The sequence below is a fragment of the Salmo salar genome, chromosome ssa01, assembly GCF_905237065.1.
Source record: "Salmo salar chromosome ssa01, Ssal_v3.1, whole genome shotgun sequence".
Taxonomy (NCBI): domain Eukaryota; kingdom Metazoa; phylum Chordata; class Actinopteri; order Salmoniformes; family Salmonidae; genus Salmo; species Salmo salar.
The window spans coordinates 138,442,541-138,460,752 of NC_059442.1; the positions used below are offsets into that span (position 1 = coordinate 138,442,541).

Here is an 18,212-nt window from a genome sequence, read left to right on the forward strand (position 1 = left end):
TGCAAAGTCCCTCTTTGCCATGCAAATGAACTGAATCCCCCCCAAAAAAACATTCCACTGCATTTCAGCCCTGCCATAAAAGGACCAGCTGACATCATGTCAGTGATTCCCTCGTTAACACAGGTGTGAGTGTTGACAAGGACAAGGCTGGAGATCACTCTGTCATGCTGATTGAGTTCAAATAAGACTGGAAGCGTCAAAAGGAGGGTGGTGCTTGGAATCATCGTTCTTCCTCTGTCAACCATGGTTACATGCAAGGAAACACGTGCCGTCATCATTGCTTTGCACAAAAAGGGCTTCACAGGCAAGGATATTGTTCCCAGTAAGATTGTACCCAAATTAACCATTTATCGGATCATCAAGAACTTCAAGGAGAGCGGTTCAATTGTTGTGAAGAAGGCTTCAGGGCACCCAAGAAAGTCCAGCAAGCGCCAGGACCGTCTCCTAAAGTTGATTCAGCTGCGGGAATCGGGGCACCACCAGTACAGAGCTTGTTCAGGAATGGCAGCAGGCAGGTGTGAGTGCATCTGCACGCAGAGTGAGGCGAAGACTTTTGGAGGATGGCCTGGTGTGAAGAAGGGCAGCAAAGCAGCCACTTCTCTCCAGGAAAAACATCAGGGACAGACTGATGTTCTGCAAAAGGTACAGGGATTGGACTGCTGAGGACTGGGGTAAAGTCATTTTCTCCAGAAAATGCCTAAGAACACAGCCATGAATAAAGAATGGTACCAACACATCCTCCGAGAGCAACTTCTCCCAATCATCCAGGAACAATTTGGTGACGAACAATGCCTTTTCCAGCATGATGGAGCACCTTGCCATAAGGCAAAAGTGATAACTAAGTGGCTCGGGGAACAAAACATCGATATTTTGGGTCCATGGCCAGGAAACTCCCCTGACCTTAATCCCATTGAGAACTGGTGGTCAATCCTCAAGAGGCGGGTGAACAAACAAAAACCCACAAATTCTGACAAACTCCAAGCATTGATTATGCAAGAATGGGCTACCATCAGTCAGAATGTGGCCCAGAAGTTAATTGACAGCATGCCAGGGCAGATTGCAGAGGTCTTGAAAAAGAAGGGTCAACTCTGCAAATATTGACTCTTTGCATCAACTTCATGTAATTGTCAATAAAAGCCTTTGACACGTATGAAATGCTTGTAATTATACTTCAGTATTCCAGAGTAACATCTGACAAAAATATCTAAAGACACTGAAGCAGCAAACTTTGTGAAAATTAATATTTGTTTCATTCTCAAAACTTTTGGCCACGACTGTACAAGGATCTCGTCAAAGAAACTGTGGAGCATGAACATCAGGTATTTGATCTATTTTTTTAAATTATTTTTTATGAAATTGTTTATCGTTTTGTTATCATGTGCGTTAAAATGTGATGAGATGTTTTTTTGATGAGATGTGTGTCACTAACACTTAATACGTTCGCCATTTTTCTTGCAGTTTCAAGCAGTGCTAGGAGGGCCATCCACAAAGGAAGAAAATCCATCCTCATTATCCCCTCCTCAAAAGAAGACCGCCATGTCGGAGTTATTTGTACAGCTTTTCAAAGCAGAGAAGCAGACCAAGCCCTTTTCCAAAATTATTGAGGAGGTGGTCACCTCATATAAGGCAGCAGATTTCCTTCATGTGGATACTGATCCTTGTGTGTGGTGGAAAACAAACCAGTCAAAGATCCCCCATGTTGCAAAACTTGCCTCAGTGTTCCGGGAACCTCTGTTGCAGGGGACATTGTCAGGGCAAGTCGTTCTCATCTTGCTTCAGAGAATGTTGACATGCTCATCTTTTTACAGAAGAACCTCAACATAAAAGGAATAGATACCTCATATAGGGTACCAACTTGATGTTGCACTTTGTTATTTTTACATTTAATATTGCCTATACAAATATGTACCCTGTTTATTTAAAATAGAAAAGGCAAAGCACCTACAGGTCGTCAAAGCTAAGAAGCACTTTTAATTTGAATGTTTTTCTCCCCTTGATTTCATACAGTAGAGACAGAAACCAGGCCTAGTGCTGCCATTTTTCAGAATGGAAAGTTTTATTTGTCTTTTGGCAAAATAAAGAGTTTATTGTTTAAAGGGTAATGTTTTTATTTTTTTCTTAAATATAAAGATACCGAAACCGTACCGTTACCGTGCCCCACAAACCCTGATACATACCGAATCGTGGGCCCACTGTACCGTTGCATCCCTATTGTGATGTGGTAGGCCACACAAGCTCATAGAACGGGATTGCCGAGTGCTGAAGTGTACAGCTCGTAAAAATCTTCTGTCCTCATTTGCAACACTCACTACAGAGTTCCAAAATGCCTCTGGAAGCAACGTCAGCACAAGAACTGTTTGTCGGGATCTTCATGAAATGGGTTTCCATGTCCGAGCAGCCGCACAAAAGCCTAAGATCACCATGCGGCAGCTGGAGTGGTGTACAGCTCGCCACCATTGGACTCTGGAGCAGTGGAAAGCCATTCTCTGGAGGGATGAATCACGCTTCACCATCTGGTAGTCCGACAGACAAATCTGGGTTTGGCGGATGCCAGGAGAACGATACCTGCCCGAATGCATAGTGCCAACTGGAAAGTTTGGTGGAGGAGGAATAATGGCCTGGGGCTGTTTTTCATGGTATGGTCTAGGCCCCTTAGTTCCAGTGAAGGGAAATATTAACGCTACAGCATACAATAATGTAAAAATCTGTCGTTCTGCCCCTGAACAAAGCAGTTAGCCCACTGTTCCTCAGGCGCCGCTGATGTGTATGTCGATTAAGGCAGCCCCCCGCACCTCTCTGATTCAGAGGTTGGGTTAAATGCGGAAGACATTTCAGTTTAATGCATTCAGTTTTACAACTGACTAGGTATCCCCCTTTCCCTTACAATGACATTCTAGATGATTCTGTGCTTCAACTTTGTGGCAACAGTTTGGGGAAGGCCCTTTCCTGCTTCAGCATGATAATTGCCCCAATACAGAAATGGTTTGTCGAGATGGTGTGGAAGAACTTGACCATAACCCCATCGAACACCTTAGGGATGAATTGGAACGCCGACTACGAGCCAGGCCTAATCACCCAACATCACTGACCGACCTCACTAATGCTCTTTGGCTGAATGGAAGCAAGTCCCCGCAGCAATGTTCCAATATCTAGTGGAAAACCTTCCCAGAAGAGTGGAGGTTGTTATAGCAGCAAAAGGGGGGATCAAGTCCATATTAATGCCCATGATTTTGGAATGAGATCTTTGATGCACAAGTGTCAACATACACTACATGGCCAGAAGTATGTTTTTCTTCCCTCTGCAATAAAAGGGTTCCATAATTCACGCTAGATGAAGGTCACCAGAGGCAGACAAGGAAATCTGTGTTCTCACAAGGAGGCTACACAAGACCTATTTACTGCTACAGTGTAGAGCAGCAGGGTCATGCTAACATGACGCAAGCCTGGGCCTGCTGGTCTGCAGGCACAACAAACACAGGCTAACACGGGTAAGCAGCTGCTGTACTGGGACTGGCATGTCAATGTGAGAGAAAAAATAACCGCTGACCTGAGCAAAGCAGACATACCTGACACCGGTGTCTGTTGCTGTTTGTTAGGGTGGTGTTCAGGAAACCTTATACCTTTTAGACACAATCGTGCCAAACCAAACTAAACTGTGCTGGCATGGATATTTTTGGTTCACATTATCCTTTATAAAATGTTTCCAGCAACTATTATAGTAGATGTGTGACAGGCTGGTGCAGGACAGCTTGGCTCAGTAAAGTACTACCGTAAACTGTTAATGGACCCACCTGATCACAATGCATTGGTTTCGGGGTCCTGTGGCCAACCGTCCCAGCATGGACTGGTAGGCCCTGTCTGCCACAGCAAATATGTGAGGAGGTAGCTTGGTCTTCTCATGGTACTTATATCTCTCTGATACCTGAACAGATACACAAGGAGGAACATCTCTAAAGCCACTGTCTACAAACAGTTTAGTCGATTTTTCTAAAGATTACTGGTCAGTTATGTTGGTTAAATCAATAAGGCAAGCTTAAGTGCAAAGGCCTTTGAAAAGCCTTGGTGGAGCTTGGTGGAACTTCTATGTTTTCCAGGTCATAGTGAGTCATTAGACAGCTAGGGCAGCTTTTAGGACAAAGTCTGCCAGCACAGCTGAATGCTTATTTGTCTTGTAGGAGTACTTACCTCTTTCTCATAGAGAGGAAGGTATTTAAACGGATTTATGGCCACCAAGATGTCCCCAATGTAGGTCTGGTAGAGATAGGCAGGGGAAGAACGAGAGCGGGAAAGAGTTTACCATCAATGACAAGGTTAAACTGGTTTTCAAGTGTTTTCCTTTCAAACTGAAGTCAACTCATGTTGTTAGCCTCCACTGTTAACGAAACCTCCCTTAAACATTAGCAGAGTAAACCTGTTTTCCTTACTTGAAAATGGAAACATCTTAAAAGAAATCAGGCCATTTATCTCTTATTCTAATCATTTATATCCTAATCTATTTTATGTTTCACAGAGTCGTGGCTGACGACATTAAGAACATATAGCTGGTGGGTCATTAATGTGTACTGTACTGTACATTCAAAGACAAGCACCATTCGTGTCACTGCACAAAGGTCTTTGTTCTGTCAGCCAACAATGACATGAATTAAAATGGCATGTTGATATATGACTGCATCAGTGGAGGCTGCTGAGGGGAGAACGGCTCATAATAATGGCTGGAACGGTGTGTTTGATACCATTCCATCTACTCCATTCCCGGCCATTATTATGAGACAGCCTCCCCTCAGCAGTCTCCACTAGACAGCATATTTGTGTTATTCATCGATCCCAACCCGTCAACATTGTTGAGTTTACTGCCGTGTCAAGTAATAAAATAAATTGAAAAAGATTTAGATAATCTATCTGTTCTGTCAGTATGTTGAGGGTTGGGGTATTTGATTGTTTGGGATTTGTTGCAGATTAAAATCCATCAAATTACAGGGATTTTTACAAAGTGCAGAGTCCTGTGTACACATGGGTGACGTGGTAGAACATGGGGGGGGTTGCAGGCTGACAGAATCGTGTCCAGGGATTGTACTGTAGTGTCAAAGTGATATAACCTGAAGCACAGCAATGGTCTGATCACAATAACAAAACTGTATCAGTGTTAACATTTAATCATTGGTCAGATACAATTTGTTCCCCCATTACGAGGATATTTTGTATATTTTTCACAGCAGTCACATGCACATAAATCTGACCTTTTAACGTTACTTACATAGATGCGATCTTGTCTGAACCGTTGACTCAGGGATTCCAACAAACTTTGTTCATCCAAATCTGACAAAGCTGCCAAATCCTCGTGGAGGAGCACCTCCATTTCTTTCAAAATCGTATTTATTCAATAAAACGTGGGTGCAATATTATATGTACTGGACAATACTGAAGCTTGATAAAAACCAATTGACTTCCTTGTTTTTCTGGCGTTTAAATCCAACCTATACTAAAAACGACAAGGTTATGACGTAAAAAATAAATAAATAAATGTAAACACTGTGACAGCAGAGCACACAGTGTATGTCAGCTGAGTTTACTCTATTCCCAGGAGAGTACTGCATTTAAAAGGCTTGCAAAGCAAGGGTTCTCTCTCCCCTCCCCTTTCTTAGAGAGAGAGACATTAACTCTTGCCTCTCCACACCCATGCTCGGCATGCGTCAGTTATCAGAATTAAAAGTGACTTCTTTCTTTTTTCGAGATTAGAGATTTACTCAAATGCAGTCATGTAGTTTATATGCGATACCATACTGCATGGCAGTAGAGATAACATGTTAGAATATCTGGATATCTTTCCAGATTAAATGCTTATAGATGATAATCATGTATGACCAAAGCTGCTTACACCATTATATAACATTATATAAAATCTCTATTCTCTCATATGACTAAAATGTATGTCACCTCCATTTTGTAAATACTAATTACCTTCCTGTGCACGTTACTGAGGGCAAAGCAGTGAAATTATCGACTGAGGCAGAATAAACCATGTGCAGTTGAAGTCGGATGTTTACATGCACCTTAGCCAAATACATTTAAACTCAGTTTTTCACAATTCCTGACATTTAATCCTAGTAAAAATTCCCTGTTTTAGGTCAGTTAGGATCACCACTTTTTTTTAAGAATGAGAAATGTCAGAATAATAGGAGTGAGAACGATGTATTTCAGCTTTTATTTCTTTCATCACATTCCCAGTGGGTCAGAAGTTTACATAAACTCAATTAGTGTTTGGTAGCATTGCCTTTAAATTGTTAAACTTGGGTCAAACATTTCGGGTACCCTTCCACAAGCTTCCCACAATAAATTGGGTGAATTTTGTCCCATTCCTCCTGACAGAGCTGTTGTAACAGAGTCAGGTTTGTAGGCCTCCTTGCTCACACACACTTTTTCAGGTCTGCCCACAAATGTTCTATAGGATTAAGGTCAGGGCTTTGTGATGGCCACTCCAATACCTTAACTTTGTTGTCCTTAAGCCGTTTTGCCACAACTTTGGAAGTATGCTTGGGGTCATTGTCCATTTGGAAGTGACATTTGTGACCAAGCTTTAACTTCCTGACTGATGTCTTGAGATGTTGCTTCAATATATCCACATAATTTTCCTTCCTGATGATGCCATCTATTTTGTGAAGTGCACCAGTCCCTCCTGCAGCAAAGCACCCCCACAACATGATGCTGCCACCCCGTGCTTCACGGTTGGGGTGGTGTTCTTCGGCTTGCAAGCCTCCGCCTTTTTCCTCCTAACATAACGATAGTCATTATAGCCAAACAGTTCTATTTTTGTTTCATCAGACCAGAGGACATTTCTCCAAAAAGTATGATCTTTGTCCCCATGTGCAGTTGCAAACTGTAGTCTGGCTTTTTTATGGCGGTTTTGGAGCAGTGGCTTCTTCCTTGCTGAGCAGCCTTTCAGGTTATGTCGATATAGGACTTGTTTTACTGTGGATATAGATACTTTTGTACCCGTTTCCTCCAGCATCTTCATAAGGTCCTTTGCGGTTGTTCTGTGGTTGATTTGCATTTTTCGCAGCAAAGTACGTTCATCTCTAGGAGACAGAACGTGTCTCCTTCCTGAGCGGAATGACGGCTGGGTGTTCCCATGGTGTTTATACTTGCGTACTATTGTTTGTACAGATGAACGTGGTACCTCCAGGTGTTTGGAAATTGCTCCCAAGGATGAACCAGACTTGTGGAGGTCCACACTTTTTTTCTGAGGTCTTGGCTGATTTCTTTTGATTTTCCCATGATGTCTTAACTGTATTGTTGGTTGAGGGCTTGTAAGTAAGCATTTCACTGTTAACCCCACCGGCTTTATTTGATGCATGTGACAAATACAATTTGATTTGATGTGATTTTAATTTACCATGGCTTTTAACCCCCTTCCACTTCAGATATACACAAAAGCTGATATAAAAAACCAGGCATGGTAATTTAGTGGGATTTTGGTCTATCTATTTGGTAAAAGACCAAGTTCATATTATGGCAAGAATAGCTCAAATAAGCAAAGAGAAATGACCGTCCATCATTACTTTAAACATGAAGGTCAGTCAATCCGGAACATTTCAAGAACTTTTAAGGTTTCTTCAATTATTTGTTATTTTTTTATTTTCTTCTTTTTTTACTTCAGTTTATTTTAGTAAATACTTTCTGAACACTTATTTTTCTTAAAACTACATTGTTGGTTGAGGGCTTGTAAGTAAGCGTTTCACTGTAAGGTCTACACCTGCTGTATTTGACGCATGTGACAAATACAATTTGAATTGATTTGAGGTGGCTTTTAATTTACCATAGTTTTTAACCACCTTCCGCATTAGATATACACAAAAGCTGATATAAAAAAACAGGCATGGTAAATTAGTGGGATTTTGGTCTGTGTATGAAAGGGTTATCAGTGTTTTTTTTATTTAACCTTTATTTAACTAGGCAAGTCAGTTAAGACCAAATAAGCAAAGTGAAACGACAGTCCATCATTACTTTAAGACATGAAGGTCAGTCAATCCGGAACATTTCAAGAACTTTGAAGGTTTCTTCAAGTGCAGTCGCAAAAACCATCAAGGAAGACCCAGAGCTACCTTTGCTGCAGAGTATAAGTTAATTAGAGTTAAAAGCCTCAGAAATTGCAGCACAAATAAATGCTTCAGAGAGTTCAAGTAACAGACATCTCAACATCAACTGTTCAGTGGAGACTACGTGAATCAGGCCTTCATGGTCAAATTGCTGCAAAGAAACCACTACTAAAGGACACCAATAAGAAGAAGAGACTTGCTTGGGCCAAGAAACATGAGCAATGGACATTAGACCAGTGGAAATCTGTCCTTTGGTCTGCTGAGTCCAAATTTTAGATTTTTGGTTCCAACCGCCATGTCTTTGTGAGACGCAGAGTAGGTGAACGGATGATCTCTGCACGTGTGGTTCCCACCGTGAAGCATGGAGGAGGAGGTGTGATGGTGTGGGGGTGCTTGGCTGGTGACACTGTCAGTGATTTAGTTAGAATTCAGGGCACACTTAACCAGCATGGATACCACAGCATTCTGCAGCGATATGCCATCCCATCTAGTTTGCTCTTACTGGGACTGTCATTTGTTTTTCAACAGGACAATAACCCAACACACCTCCAGGCTGTGTAAGGGCTATTTGACCAAGAAGGAGAGTGGTTGGAGTGCTGCATCAGATGACCTGGCCTCCACAATCACCCAACCTCAAACCAATTGAGATGGTTTGGGATGAGTTGGACCACAGAGCGAAGAAAAAGCAGCCAACAAGTGCTCAACATATGTGGGAACTCCTTCCAGACTGTTGGAAAAGCATTCCAGGTGAAGCAAAGCTGTCATCAAGGCAAAGGGTGGCTACTTTGTAGAATCTCAAATGTAAAATATAATTTGATTTGTTTAACACTTTTTTGGTTACTACATGAATCCATATGTTATTTCATAGTTTTGATGTCTTCACTATTCTGCAATGTAGAAAATAGTGAAAATAAAGAAAAACCCTTGAATGAGTAGGTGTTCTGAAACCTTTGACCGATGGTATATACATATACAGTATATAAGTCTGAGACCAGTTTGAGAGTTGATCAACGCTTTTGATCAGATCAGAGTTGAACAGATCAGTCCTGTTACAACATTCAACCTGCAGTTTTGTATTATTTACAGGTTGGTTAATGCTCATTCCCTACTGTACTAACTATGTCAACAGCAAGGGGGATAATGTCTAGCCATTGTTTAACATTTATCCAATGTCAAAAACATTCCACAGTAAAAAAAAAATATATATATATATATATATAGAGAGATAAAGCATGGCATACATTTTCCTTTTTTATTCAACCTAAATAGAGTACAAAATGTATTTCCTAACAAATGTAAATTAAATCCAAAACAAAAAAGGAATTTGAAAATTGTGTCGAGGGTAATACATCTCTAGGACATCTCAATAGGTAGTTCCTGCTCTCTCCCATCTTTGCTTGATTTCCCTTTCCTGTGAATTTTAAAAAGAATGTTAAAAAATGTCAGAATGTAACACACTTATTGATATTACCATGACATTTAAATATTGTTCTCATCCCTTTCCTTAAAAAAGGTTACTGTATTGACTTTGTAAGAGTACCCACTACCTTTGGACAACAAAGAGAACAATAGCAGAGATCACTGCCACGGTGAACACAATTCCTCCTAAAATACCCACGATCAGTCCTGAGACAAGGGCAAACACAACAGACAGTTAAAATGAACTCTTTCATAATGAAAATATAGGTGCATTACCAAGATAATCATCAAGATACTACCTAATTTGTTAGGTTCAACATGATCTCAAACTCTAGATAATCAACTCTACAAAAACGGCACAAAAGGTATCGATGTACCTGCATTAGTGGAACTCTCATCCGGGTTAGCTCCTGTCTCTACAGCAGCACCAAGCCTGCCTCCTTTGGCTGCAGAAGAAGAACATCTCACATGAACAGGACGAACAAGCATCAGTAATATACTGTAGTTGTAATGAAGTGAAGGAGGAAGGACCTCTAGTGGACTAAAGAAAAACTGTCAAGACAGCTGAAGTCAGCTGAGTGCCTGTTGTGCAGTGTAAGGAGGAATTGCACCTCAATGTCTAAAACGCCCTTCAGTGTCTACAGACTATTTTCATACACATTTCATACAGAAACATGCATTTACACATGACAGTAGAGAGAAAGAGAAATATGTAGGTTCTTTATATTGAAAATTAGGTGTTATTATCATACTATCATTACCTCAGACGTAGAGGGAGAGATAAGAAATAGTGGTATCACAAAAATAGATAGTGAACTGACCCATGCATGTCTGTTGACAGTGCTCTCTGGTCTCGAAACGGTTGCCATTGCCTTGACAGCCCCCGTAGTGGAAGATACGGCAGGTTCCCTCTTTTGCGTTGTAGTAGTACATCAACAACATGGCAAAGCAACTGCCATGGTCCAATCGAAGGTCACACACTGCACCTGAGAGAGCGGAGAGAAAATATGAGGGATAATTATGGGTTTGATGAACTTCAATGAATAGCTCAACAATTCTTCCTTAAATGGATGGATCATTTTGAGAGAGTAGTGTAGCATAATAATCTGATTATAGAATTCCTGTGTATGCTATGTCTATTTGCTTATTATATGGTTTGGACAATATCTTGTCCATTATGAGTTCATCAATCACTAACCATTATTATAAAATCCAATACACCAATGCAACACCGTACAGTTTGTATCTGTCATATAGACTTCCTGTTTGTTAGTCCTCTTTGAATCTACACCTAACAAAATGGCCGCCATACAGCAGCCGCTCTCTCCCCACTCTCTGTAGCAGCCTACCTGCAGCTGGGTAGAGCTCGTCAAACTTGGCAGAGCAGGCCTCCATGCACTCCCTGTCTGTGTTGAAGCGGTTCCCATTCCCTTCCAGTCCTTTGTAGAAGAAAGGAAAGCAGATGTCTGCCCCCTCATCGTAGTAATACTGCAGTGTAGTGTCGTCTTCCTTTCCCTCCACTGGCTTTCCCTCGTCCATCTTCCTACTGCAAAACGGTTCTGAGAGAAGAAGATCAGCGTTGGGGAGTAGTGAACTACATTTAGTTCAACTAGTAATTTAATTACATTTTGCAGTAGCTTGGTGGTAGTTTAACTAAATTCAAGTTGCCATTTTCAGTAGTTAATTACTTTTTTTTGCAATGTAGTGGTGTAGCGAATTTCTGGAACTACACAACTTGTTTAGCAAAAATAAAATATGGGTGAAGTATGCCATGCCTAATTCTCACTGTAATCCCTTTTTGTGTGCCTAATTCTCACTTTTTGTTTTTAATAGGCTAAATTACACATTCTGTTAACATCTGACTTCAGAGTGATCGGTTCTTGCAATTTGTAGTCTATGACATTTCAGATTTAGATATACTTTTTCACAAAGTGGTTTGGATGTAGAACTACTTTTTCTAAGTCACTTTAGTTAAATAAGCTATGTTTTTCTTAATGGTAGCTTTAGTATAGCTTGAAGTAATTGATAACATTATAAACTATATTTTCAGAATAAATTCCCCAACACTGAAGAAGTAACTGACTAGTGACAGCCCATGTTCTCTTGACAGTTTTGACTGAGTTCTTTAACAGTAAAAACACTGTGTGGATTTATGATTTGCAAGTGCATTCTCAATCTAGTTTGAACCATCTCTGTTGTGTGATTTCTTCTTTATTTCCGACACACACCTATGCTTGAAAGGTTAATGGTTTTAATTCCTAGCATCTTAGCATAATCTTCACACTCAATGTTCCCCTCAAAGAATGACAATATGCATCTCAATAATATTGAGAAAGGACCCCATTCACATTGTAAACTCAGCTTTACATGTAAGATGGGATGGGATACTTGATCTCATCAGTCACTCATTTCCGAGAAGAAAAAAAAAGACATTATTTCCACTACTAGATTTAGTAACCGTGTTGGCCTTACTTGATTTTGTTTTGATATAACTGGCATAAAGGAATTATGATAAAGTAGGAGTGCAGGTACTTCTTACAATAGCACACATGCTGTAGTTAAAGCAAGGTGATAAAGCAAAGAAGGGTTCATTGAGAGAATGCAGAAATGTAAAGAAACATAGAATATACTCACCAATGGACAAAGCTGTAGGAAGCATAACTCCTAGTAAAAAAACATTCAACAGTGGATTTGTCATAATTTTGTCGTAGATTCCCCCCAACAGAAAGATGTTTATTTCTTTTCAAATCCTGTTCTATAAGCTTGTCCACAGGTATGTAACATTATTTGTACCCCTTATCAATCCTTAGGTTTTTATGACCTAGGAGTGTCTTTCTCTCTCATTCGGTCACAAACCCCATGGTTTCAGTCATAAAATAGGTAAATGACTGGCAGTATCTTGCCAAACTTTTTCAGTGTTCATGTTTTTATTGTAGTTGAGTAATCAAGCATTTCACACACGTAAATGAATAAATAATGCAAACATATCCCAACTACAAGACCTTATGGTAACCTTTCTTTTATCTTCAAAGAAACGTTTGTTACATTGAGCGGAGCTACCCAGAGCTGAGCTACTGCACCTTGGGTCAAAGAGGAGTAGAAGAAGGATAAAAGTATAAAAGTACTAATCCTAACCCTAGAATGGAATACATTTTACTTACATCAGTAACCCTAGCCATAACCCTAAACCTAGCTTCATGTCCACATCGTGGTGCAACCCTAAACCTCAGCCACAACCCTAACCCTAGCCTAAACCAGGGCCGGCCCTAGCCTTTTGAGGGCCCTAGTTGAGATTTGGCAAAACATTTTAGTGGCCCACCTCTTGATGGCAAAAATAAATAAAAAAATAATAATTTCCTGTAATTCTACACATTTTGCCATGGGGCGGAGAGAACATTTCTACATTTTTGTTCTAATTTCATGACGTTTTGCCATGCAGTTTTACAGATTATTTCTTGAAATTCGACACATTTTGACATAAGATGGAGAGACATTTTTGCAGTTTTAAAGCTAATTTCCTAAAATTCTACACATTTTGTCATGACCTATGCCATGTTAATATGATATCTGAGTGACTAACAAAATCAATGGGGGCCCCTTCGAGGTCAGGGCCCGGGCAGTAATTTGACCATGATTTCTATAAGTTTAGATAGCTGGGTAGACCACTTTACCAATCTAAAAACATAACAAGAGGAAAACTACTAATATACAACCAAATTTTGAAATAGGACCTTGGGCATTCTATTCTAACACTCAACAGTAAGTTGAGATCCTGACTGAGTTCTTACATTATTATTTATTTTTGGTGGTTGGGGCCCCCTGGCGGCCGGGGGCCCTAGGCGACCGTCTATGTCGCTTATGTCCAGGACAGCCCCTGGCCTCAACCATAACCCTAACCCTACCTTCATGTCCAAATCCTGATTCAACCCTAACCCTCAACCACAACCCTAAACTTAGCTTCATATCCACATCCCGGTACAAACCTTATTCTAGCCTCATCCACAACCCTAACCCTAATATTGGCATAACCCTAGCCTTTTGTTCAACCTTGGATCAACCTTTACCTTAACTCCCCTAAATCAGGCTCCTCCAAATTCTCAATTTAACCCATGGTCCTGACTCATTGGATAAGAATACCTTATGCTATTACATAAGAATGGATTTGAAGTAGATTTATTTATAGCCACGGCCAAATTAATATTATTAATCATACATTTGGGATGTGGCACCAACTCAACAAAAACCCATCTGTGAGTAAACAATATACTTTTCTATTTTTCATTCTCTCGATACAAAAACATAATATATGACATAATATCTGACATATCTACTTCGTATTTCATAGGGTCTTCCAAAATGTATTTCCTCCTATGTTACATCAGCATCATATGAACAACCAAGTCTGATATGCAGAAGCAAAGAGGAAATTGCACAGACACACCAATCAGAAAGCTAAACCTTGTTTCCTCCATCCAAATGGTTTATTGGGCCTATAAATAGGCTATTATGTTTACTTATTGTATAATTTTAGGAAGTGCAAAAGATTGCTGAACAATCCTATACTTAGTCTCAATAGTCTAAAGGAGATTCCTCTGTTTGTCTGCTTCCCCTCATCTGCACTGATATGAAAGATCCTGAAAGGTAATAAATGTCACATTTCTGAAATCCCCCATACTGCTATCTCTAACCCTTTGTTTTCAGATTACTGCAGATGAAGCACAGAACACTAGGAAAGGAAGCCACTAGACTATTGTGATTAAGCCTCCATGCAGGTAGTCAAGGCTGAGTTCAAATACATGTGTTTTTTAGTTGTTTTTTTCGGGGTGTATTTGAGTATTTGAGTTTCAAATAACACAGCCCAAAACAAGGACTTTTATTTAAGTAAAAGGTTATTTGTAAAAAAACAAATAGTCTTCTAAATTGTAATTGAAAGTATTTTCAAATACCTATTTCAAATAATATTTTCAAAAACCTAGGTTAAATGTATGGGAGTGTATTTGAGTTAGTGCATTTGAGTATTTTCAAATACTTTTCAGGTGTATTTCCACATACATTCCAATATCCAACTACTTGTTTTTTTCAAATAAAGGTTATCTGAATACGTACTTCAGAATGTTTGTGAAAGTAATTGAAATATTTAAAATTTTATTTTAACCCAGGTTTGCAGGTAGTAAGCCTTAAGCCTATTGGACTAAATTATTTTGGATGAAGTCCACTAGGAGTAATCAAGTATTGAGTTTTGAGTCTCACTCTCACCTATAAAACATGACAGGTATCAGTTTACAGTCAGGGCAGGTAATATAACATGCCTGAGAGCTACATCAGAGAGGCTGGCCTAGTTATTATGACAGAGTCAACAGAGCCGTTTCGATGACCAGCAATGAGAATGACGGTACTGGGATATTACATGTATTTAATTTCCTCTTAAACATACTGTATGTATTCAATATTGTATGGTAAATTGGAATGGACATTAAGTATACAATACAAGTGTGTCTTTTAGAAAAAAAAACATAGTTACACCCTGATCTGTTTCACCTGTCTTTGCTTGTCTCCACCCCCCTCCAGGTGTCACCCATATTCCCATTATCCCCTGTGTATTTATACCTGTGTTCTCTGTTTGAGAACACAGGTCCAAATCTCTCCGGGTGCTTACCGACTCTCGGGACGACGAGAGCTTAATGGACACTACCCTGGTGTCGGCGCTGGGCATCTCCACACAACCCCTCTCCATTCCCATGGACGCCAGACCATTGGACGGATGCTTTATTGGCAGAGTCACCCACACTACATTTCCCATTAACGTGAGAGTGTCGGGCAATCACAGTGGGAGTATGCAGTTCCTGCCCATTGAATCCCCTCATGCACCCATGATTTTGGGGGTCTCCTGGCTCCAGAGGCACAATCCTCTGATCGACTGAGCTACTGGTTCTATCCTGGGTTGGAGCCCGTTTTGCCATGCGCATTGCCTGAAGTCAGCACTGCCTGCCCCGGGACGTCTTCCTGTGGGCTTGGGAGAAGCCCCAAACCTCTCTGCCGTTCCCACGGAATACCAGGACCTCCGGGAGGTATTCAGCAATGCCCGTGCCACCTTGCTTCCTCCGCATTGGTGCTATGACTGCGCCATCGACCTTCTCCCGGGCACTACACCTCCTCGGGGACGACCTTATTCCCTGTCGGATCTGGAGACCAAAGCGAAGCGTATATTGAGGACTCTCTCACTGCTGGGTTTATACATCCCTCTTCCTCCCCCGCCGGCGCAGGGTTCTTCTTTGTGGAAAAGAAGGACAACACCCTGCATCCGTGTATCGACTACCGGGGTCTCAATTTCATTACGGTTAAAAACCACTAATCTCCTCAGCTTTCGAGCCTCTCCAGGGGGCAACCATCTTTTCCAAGTTGGACCTTCGGAATGCCTACCATTTGGTTCGGATACAGGAAGGGGTAGAGTGGAAAACTGCTTTTAACACGGCTAGTGGGCACTACGAGTAACTGGTGATGCCGTTCGGACTGACCAATGATGCCGCAGTGTTCCAGGCCCTGGTCAATGATGTGCTCTGGGACATGTTGAACCGATTTCTGTTTGTCTACCTCGACGACATCCTCATCTATTCCCGGTCAGCTCAAGAGCACATCCTCCATGTCCGACAGATCCTCCAGCGTCTCCTGGAGAACCAGCTGTTTGTGAAGGCGGAGAAGTGTCAGTTCCATTGCACCACCATCTCCTTCCTAGGACACGTCATCGCCGCAGGGAGTGTGCAAATGGACCCTGACAAGGTGAGAGCGGTGGTGGATTGGCCTCAACCCACATCCAGAGTGCAGCTGCAGCATTTCCTGGGGTTTGCCAATTTCTACCGTCGTTTCATCCGGGGTTACAGCATCCATGCTTCTCTGCACACACCTCTCCCAAGGTGACGTTCATATGGTCTCCAGCAGCGGACAGGGCGTTCTCTGACCCCAAGCAGTGATTCACTACAGCCCCTATCTTAATCCATCCAAAACGGTCGATGCCTCGGACGTCGGAGTGGGGGCTGTCCTGTCCCAACGCTCTGCCCAGGACCAGAGGCTGCATCCATGCGCCTTCCTTTCCCATTGCCTTAACCCTGCAGAGAGGAACTACGACGTGAGAAATCGAGAATTACTCGCTGTCAAGATGGCGTAGGAGGAGTGGAGGCAATGGTTAGAAGGGGTAGAAAATCTATTTTTGGTGTGGACGGACCATAAGAACCTGGAATATCTCCGCACCGCCAATCGCCTCAACTTCAGGCAGGCGAGTAGAGGTGGCCAGTCCTCTTCTGACTGTGCTGGGTGGAGATTATAACAGAATATGGTCAAGATGTTCAAACGTTCATAGATGACCAGCAGGGTCAGATAATAATAATCACAGTGGTTGTAGAGGGTGCAATAGGACAGCACCTCAGGAGTAAATATAAGTTGGCTTTTCATAGCCGATCATTCAGAGTTAGAGACAGCAGGTGCGGTAGAGAGAGTCCAAAACAGCAGGTCCGGGACAAGCTAGCACGTCCAGTGAACAGGTCAGGGTTCCATAGCCGCAGGCAGAACAGTTGAAACTGGAGAAGCAGCATGACCAGATGGACTGGGGACAGCAAGGAGTCATCAGGCCAGGTGGTCCTGAGGCATGGTCCTAGGGCTCAGGTCCCCTGAGAGGAAAGAGAGAGAGAAAGAGAAAGAGAGAAAAGGGGAGAGAGAGAATTAGAGGGAGCATACTTAAATTCACACAGGACACCAGATAAGACAGGAGAAATACTCCAGATATAACAGACTAACTCTAGCCACCAGACACACAAACTATTGCAGCATAAATACTGGAGGCTGAGACAGGAGTGGTCGGGAGACACTGTGGCCCTGTCCGACAATACCACCGGACAGGGCCAAACAGGCAGGATATAACCCCACCCACTTTGCCAAAGCACAGCCCCCACACCACTAGAGGGATATCTTCAAACACCAATCTACTACCCTGAGACAAGACCGAGTATAGCCCACGAAGATCTCCCCCACGGCATGAACCCGAGGGGGGCGCCAACCCGGACAGGAAGATCATGTCAGTGACTCAACCCACTCAAGTGACATACCCCTCCTAGGGACGGCAAGGAAGAGCACTAGTAAGCCAGTTACTCAGCCCCCGTAATAGGGGTACAGGCAGAGAATCCCAGTGGAAAGAGGGGAACCGGCCAGGCAGACAGCAAGGGCGGTTCGTCTCTCCAGTGCCTTTCTGTTCACCTTCTCACCCTTGGGCCAAACTACACTCAATCATAGGACCTACTGAACTACTTATCGGCCATTTCCCCATCTCCAAGATCCTTAGCCCCTCTGCTGTTCGTCTTCTGTTGCCCCGTACCCTCCGTATACATCCCATTTTTCATGTGTCCAGAATTAAACCTACGTCTCACAGCCCTCTGTCTCTTGTTTTTATACCTGTGTTCTCCGTTGCCAGTTCGTCTTGTCAAGTCTACCAGTGTGTTTTTCCATGCTCCTGTTTTCCAGTCCCTGTTTTCTAGTCCTCCCGGTTCCGTCCTTTTCTGCCTGCCCTGACCCTGAGCCCGCCTGCCATACCATTCTGCCTGCCCTGACCTCGAGCCTGTCTGCCGTCCTGTTCCCATCTGACTCTGAATTGGTTTACGAACTTCTGCCTGTCCTCGACCTGCCTCTTGCCTGCCCCTTGTCTATTATTAAATA

The 18,212-nt window shown here is 42.2% G+C and overlaps 2 protein-coding genes across 2 annotated transcripts in view; both read right to left on the reverse strand.

Annotated features, from left to right (window-relative positions):
* Positions 1-5,598, reverse strand: part of LOC106565566 (myosin-IIIb) — a 54,769-nt gene extending 49,171 nt beyond the window's left edge. Inside the window, exons 1-3 of the mRNA XM_014132834.2 lie at positions 5,255-5,598; positions 4,186-4,251; positions 3,792-3,922 (exon numbers count right to left, since the gene is read on the reverse strand). Coding sequence (XP_013988309.1) covers positions 3,792-3,922; positions 4,186-4,251; positions 5,255-5,356 — 299 coding nt within the window. The 5' untranslated portion in view covers positions 5,357-5,598. The remainder of the gene's footprint in view (positions 1-3,791; positions 3,923-4,185; positions 4,252-5,254) is intronic.
* A 3,733-nt stretch (positions 5,599-9,331) lies between these two features.
* Positions 9,332-12,416, reverse strand: LOC106565876 (kunitz-type U19-barytoxin-Tl1a). Its single transcript, XM_014133514.2, has 6 exons — positions 12,147-12,416; positions 10,862-11,071; positions 10,334-10,498; positions 9,890-9,958; positions 9,641-9,719; positions 9,332-9,504 (listed from the first exon to the last, which is right to left on the reverse strand). Exons 1-6 carry the CDS (start codon positions 12,208-12,210, stop codon positions 9,447-9,449), a joined length of 645 nt encoding a protein of 214 aa, XP_013988989.1. The 5' UTR covers positions 12,211-12,416; the 3' UTR covers positions 9,332-9,446.
* Between the last annotated feature and the right edge of the window lie 5,796 nt (positions 12,417-18,212).

Bases quoted from the DNA above. Each gene is read 5' to 3' on its own strand.
- LOC106565876 (XM_014133514.2), bottom strand. From the start codon at position 12,210: ATGACAAATCCACTGTTGAATGTTTTTTTACTAGGAGTTATGCTTCCT. The intron at 11,072-12,146 runs GTGAGTATATTC...TTCTTCTCTCAG, and splicing joins TCCTACAGCTTTGTCCATTG to AACCGTTTTGCAGTAGGAAG. The intron at 9,505-9,640 runs GTAGTGGGTACT...TAAAATTCACAG, and splicing joins GTTCTCTTTGTTGTCCAAAG to GAAAGGGAAATCAAGCAAAG.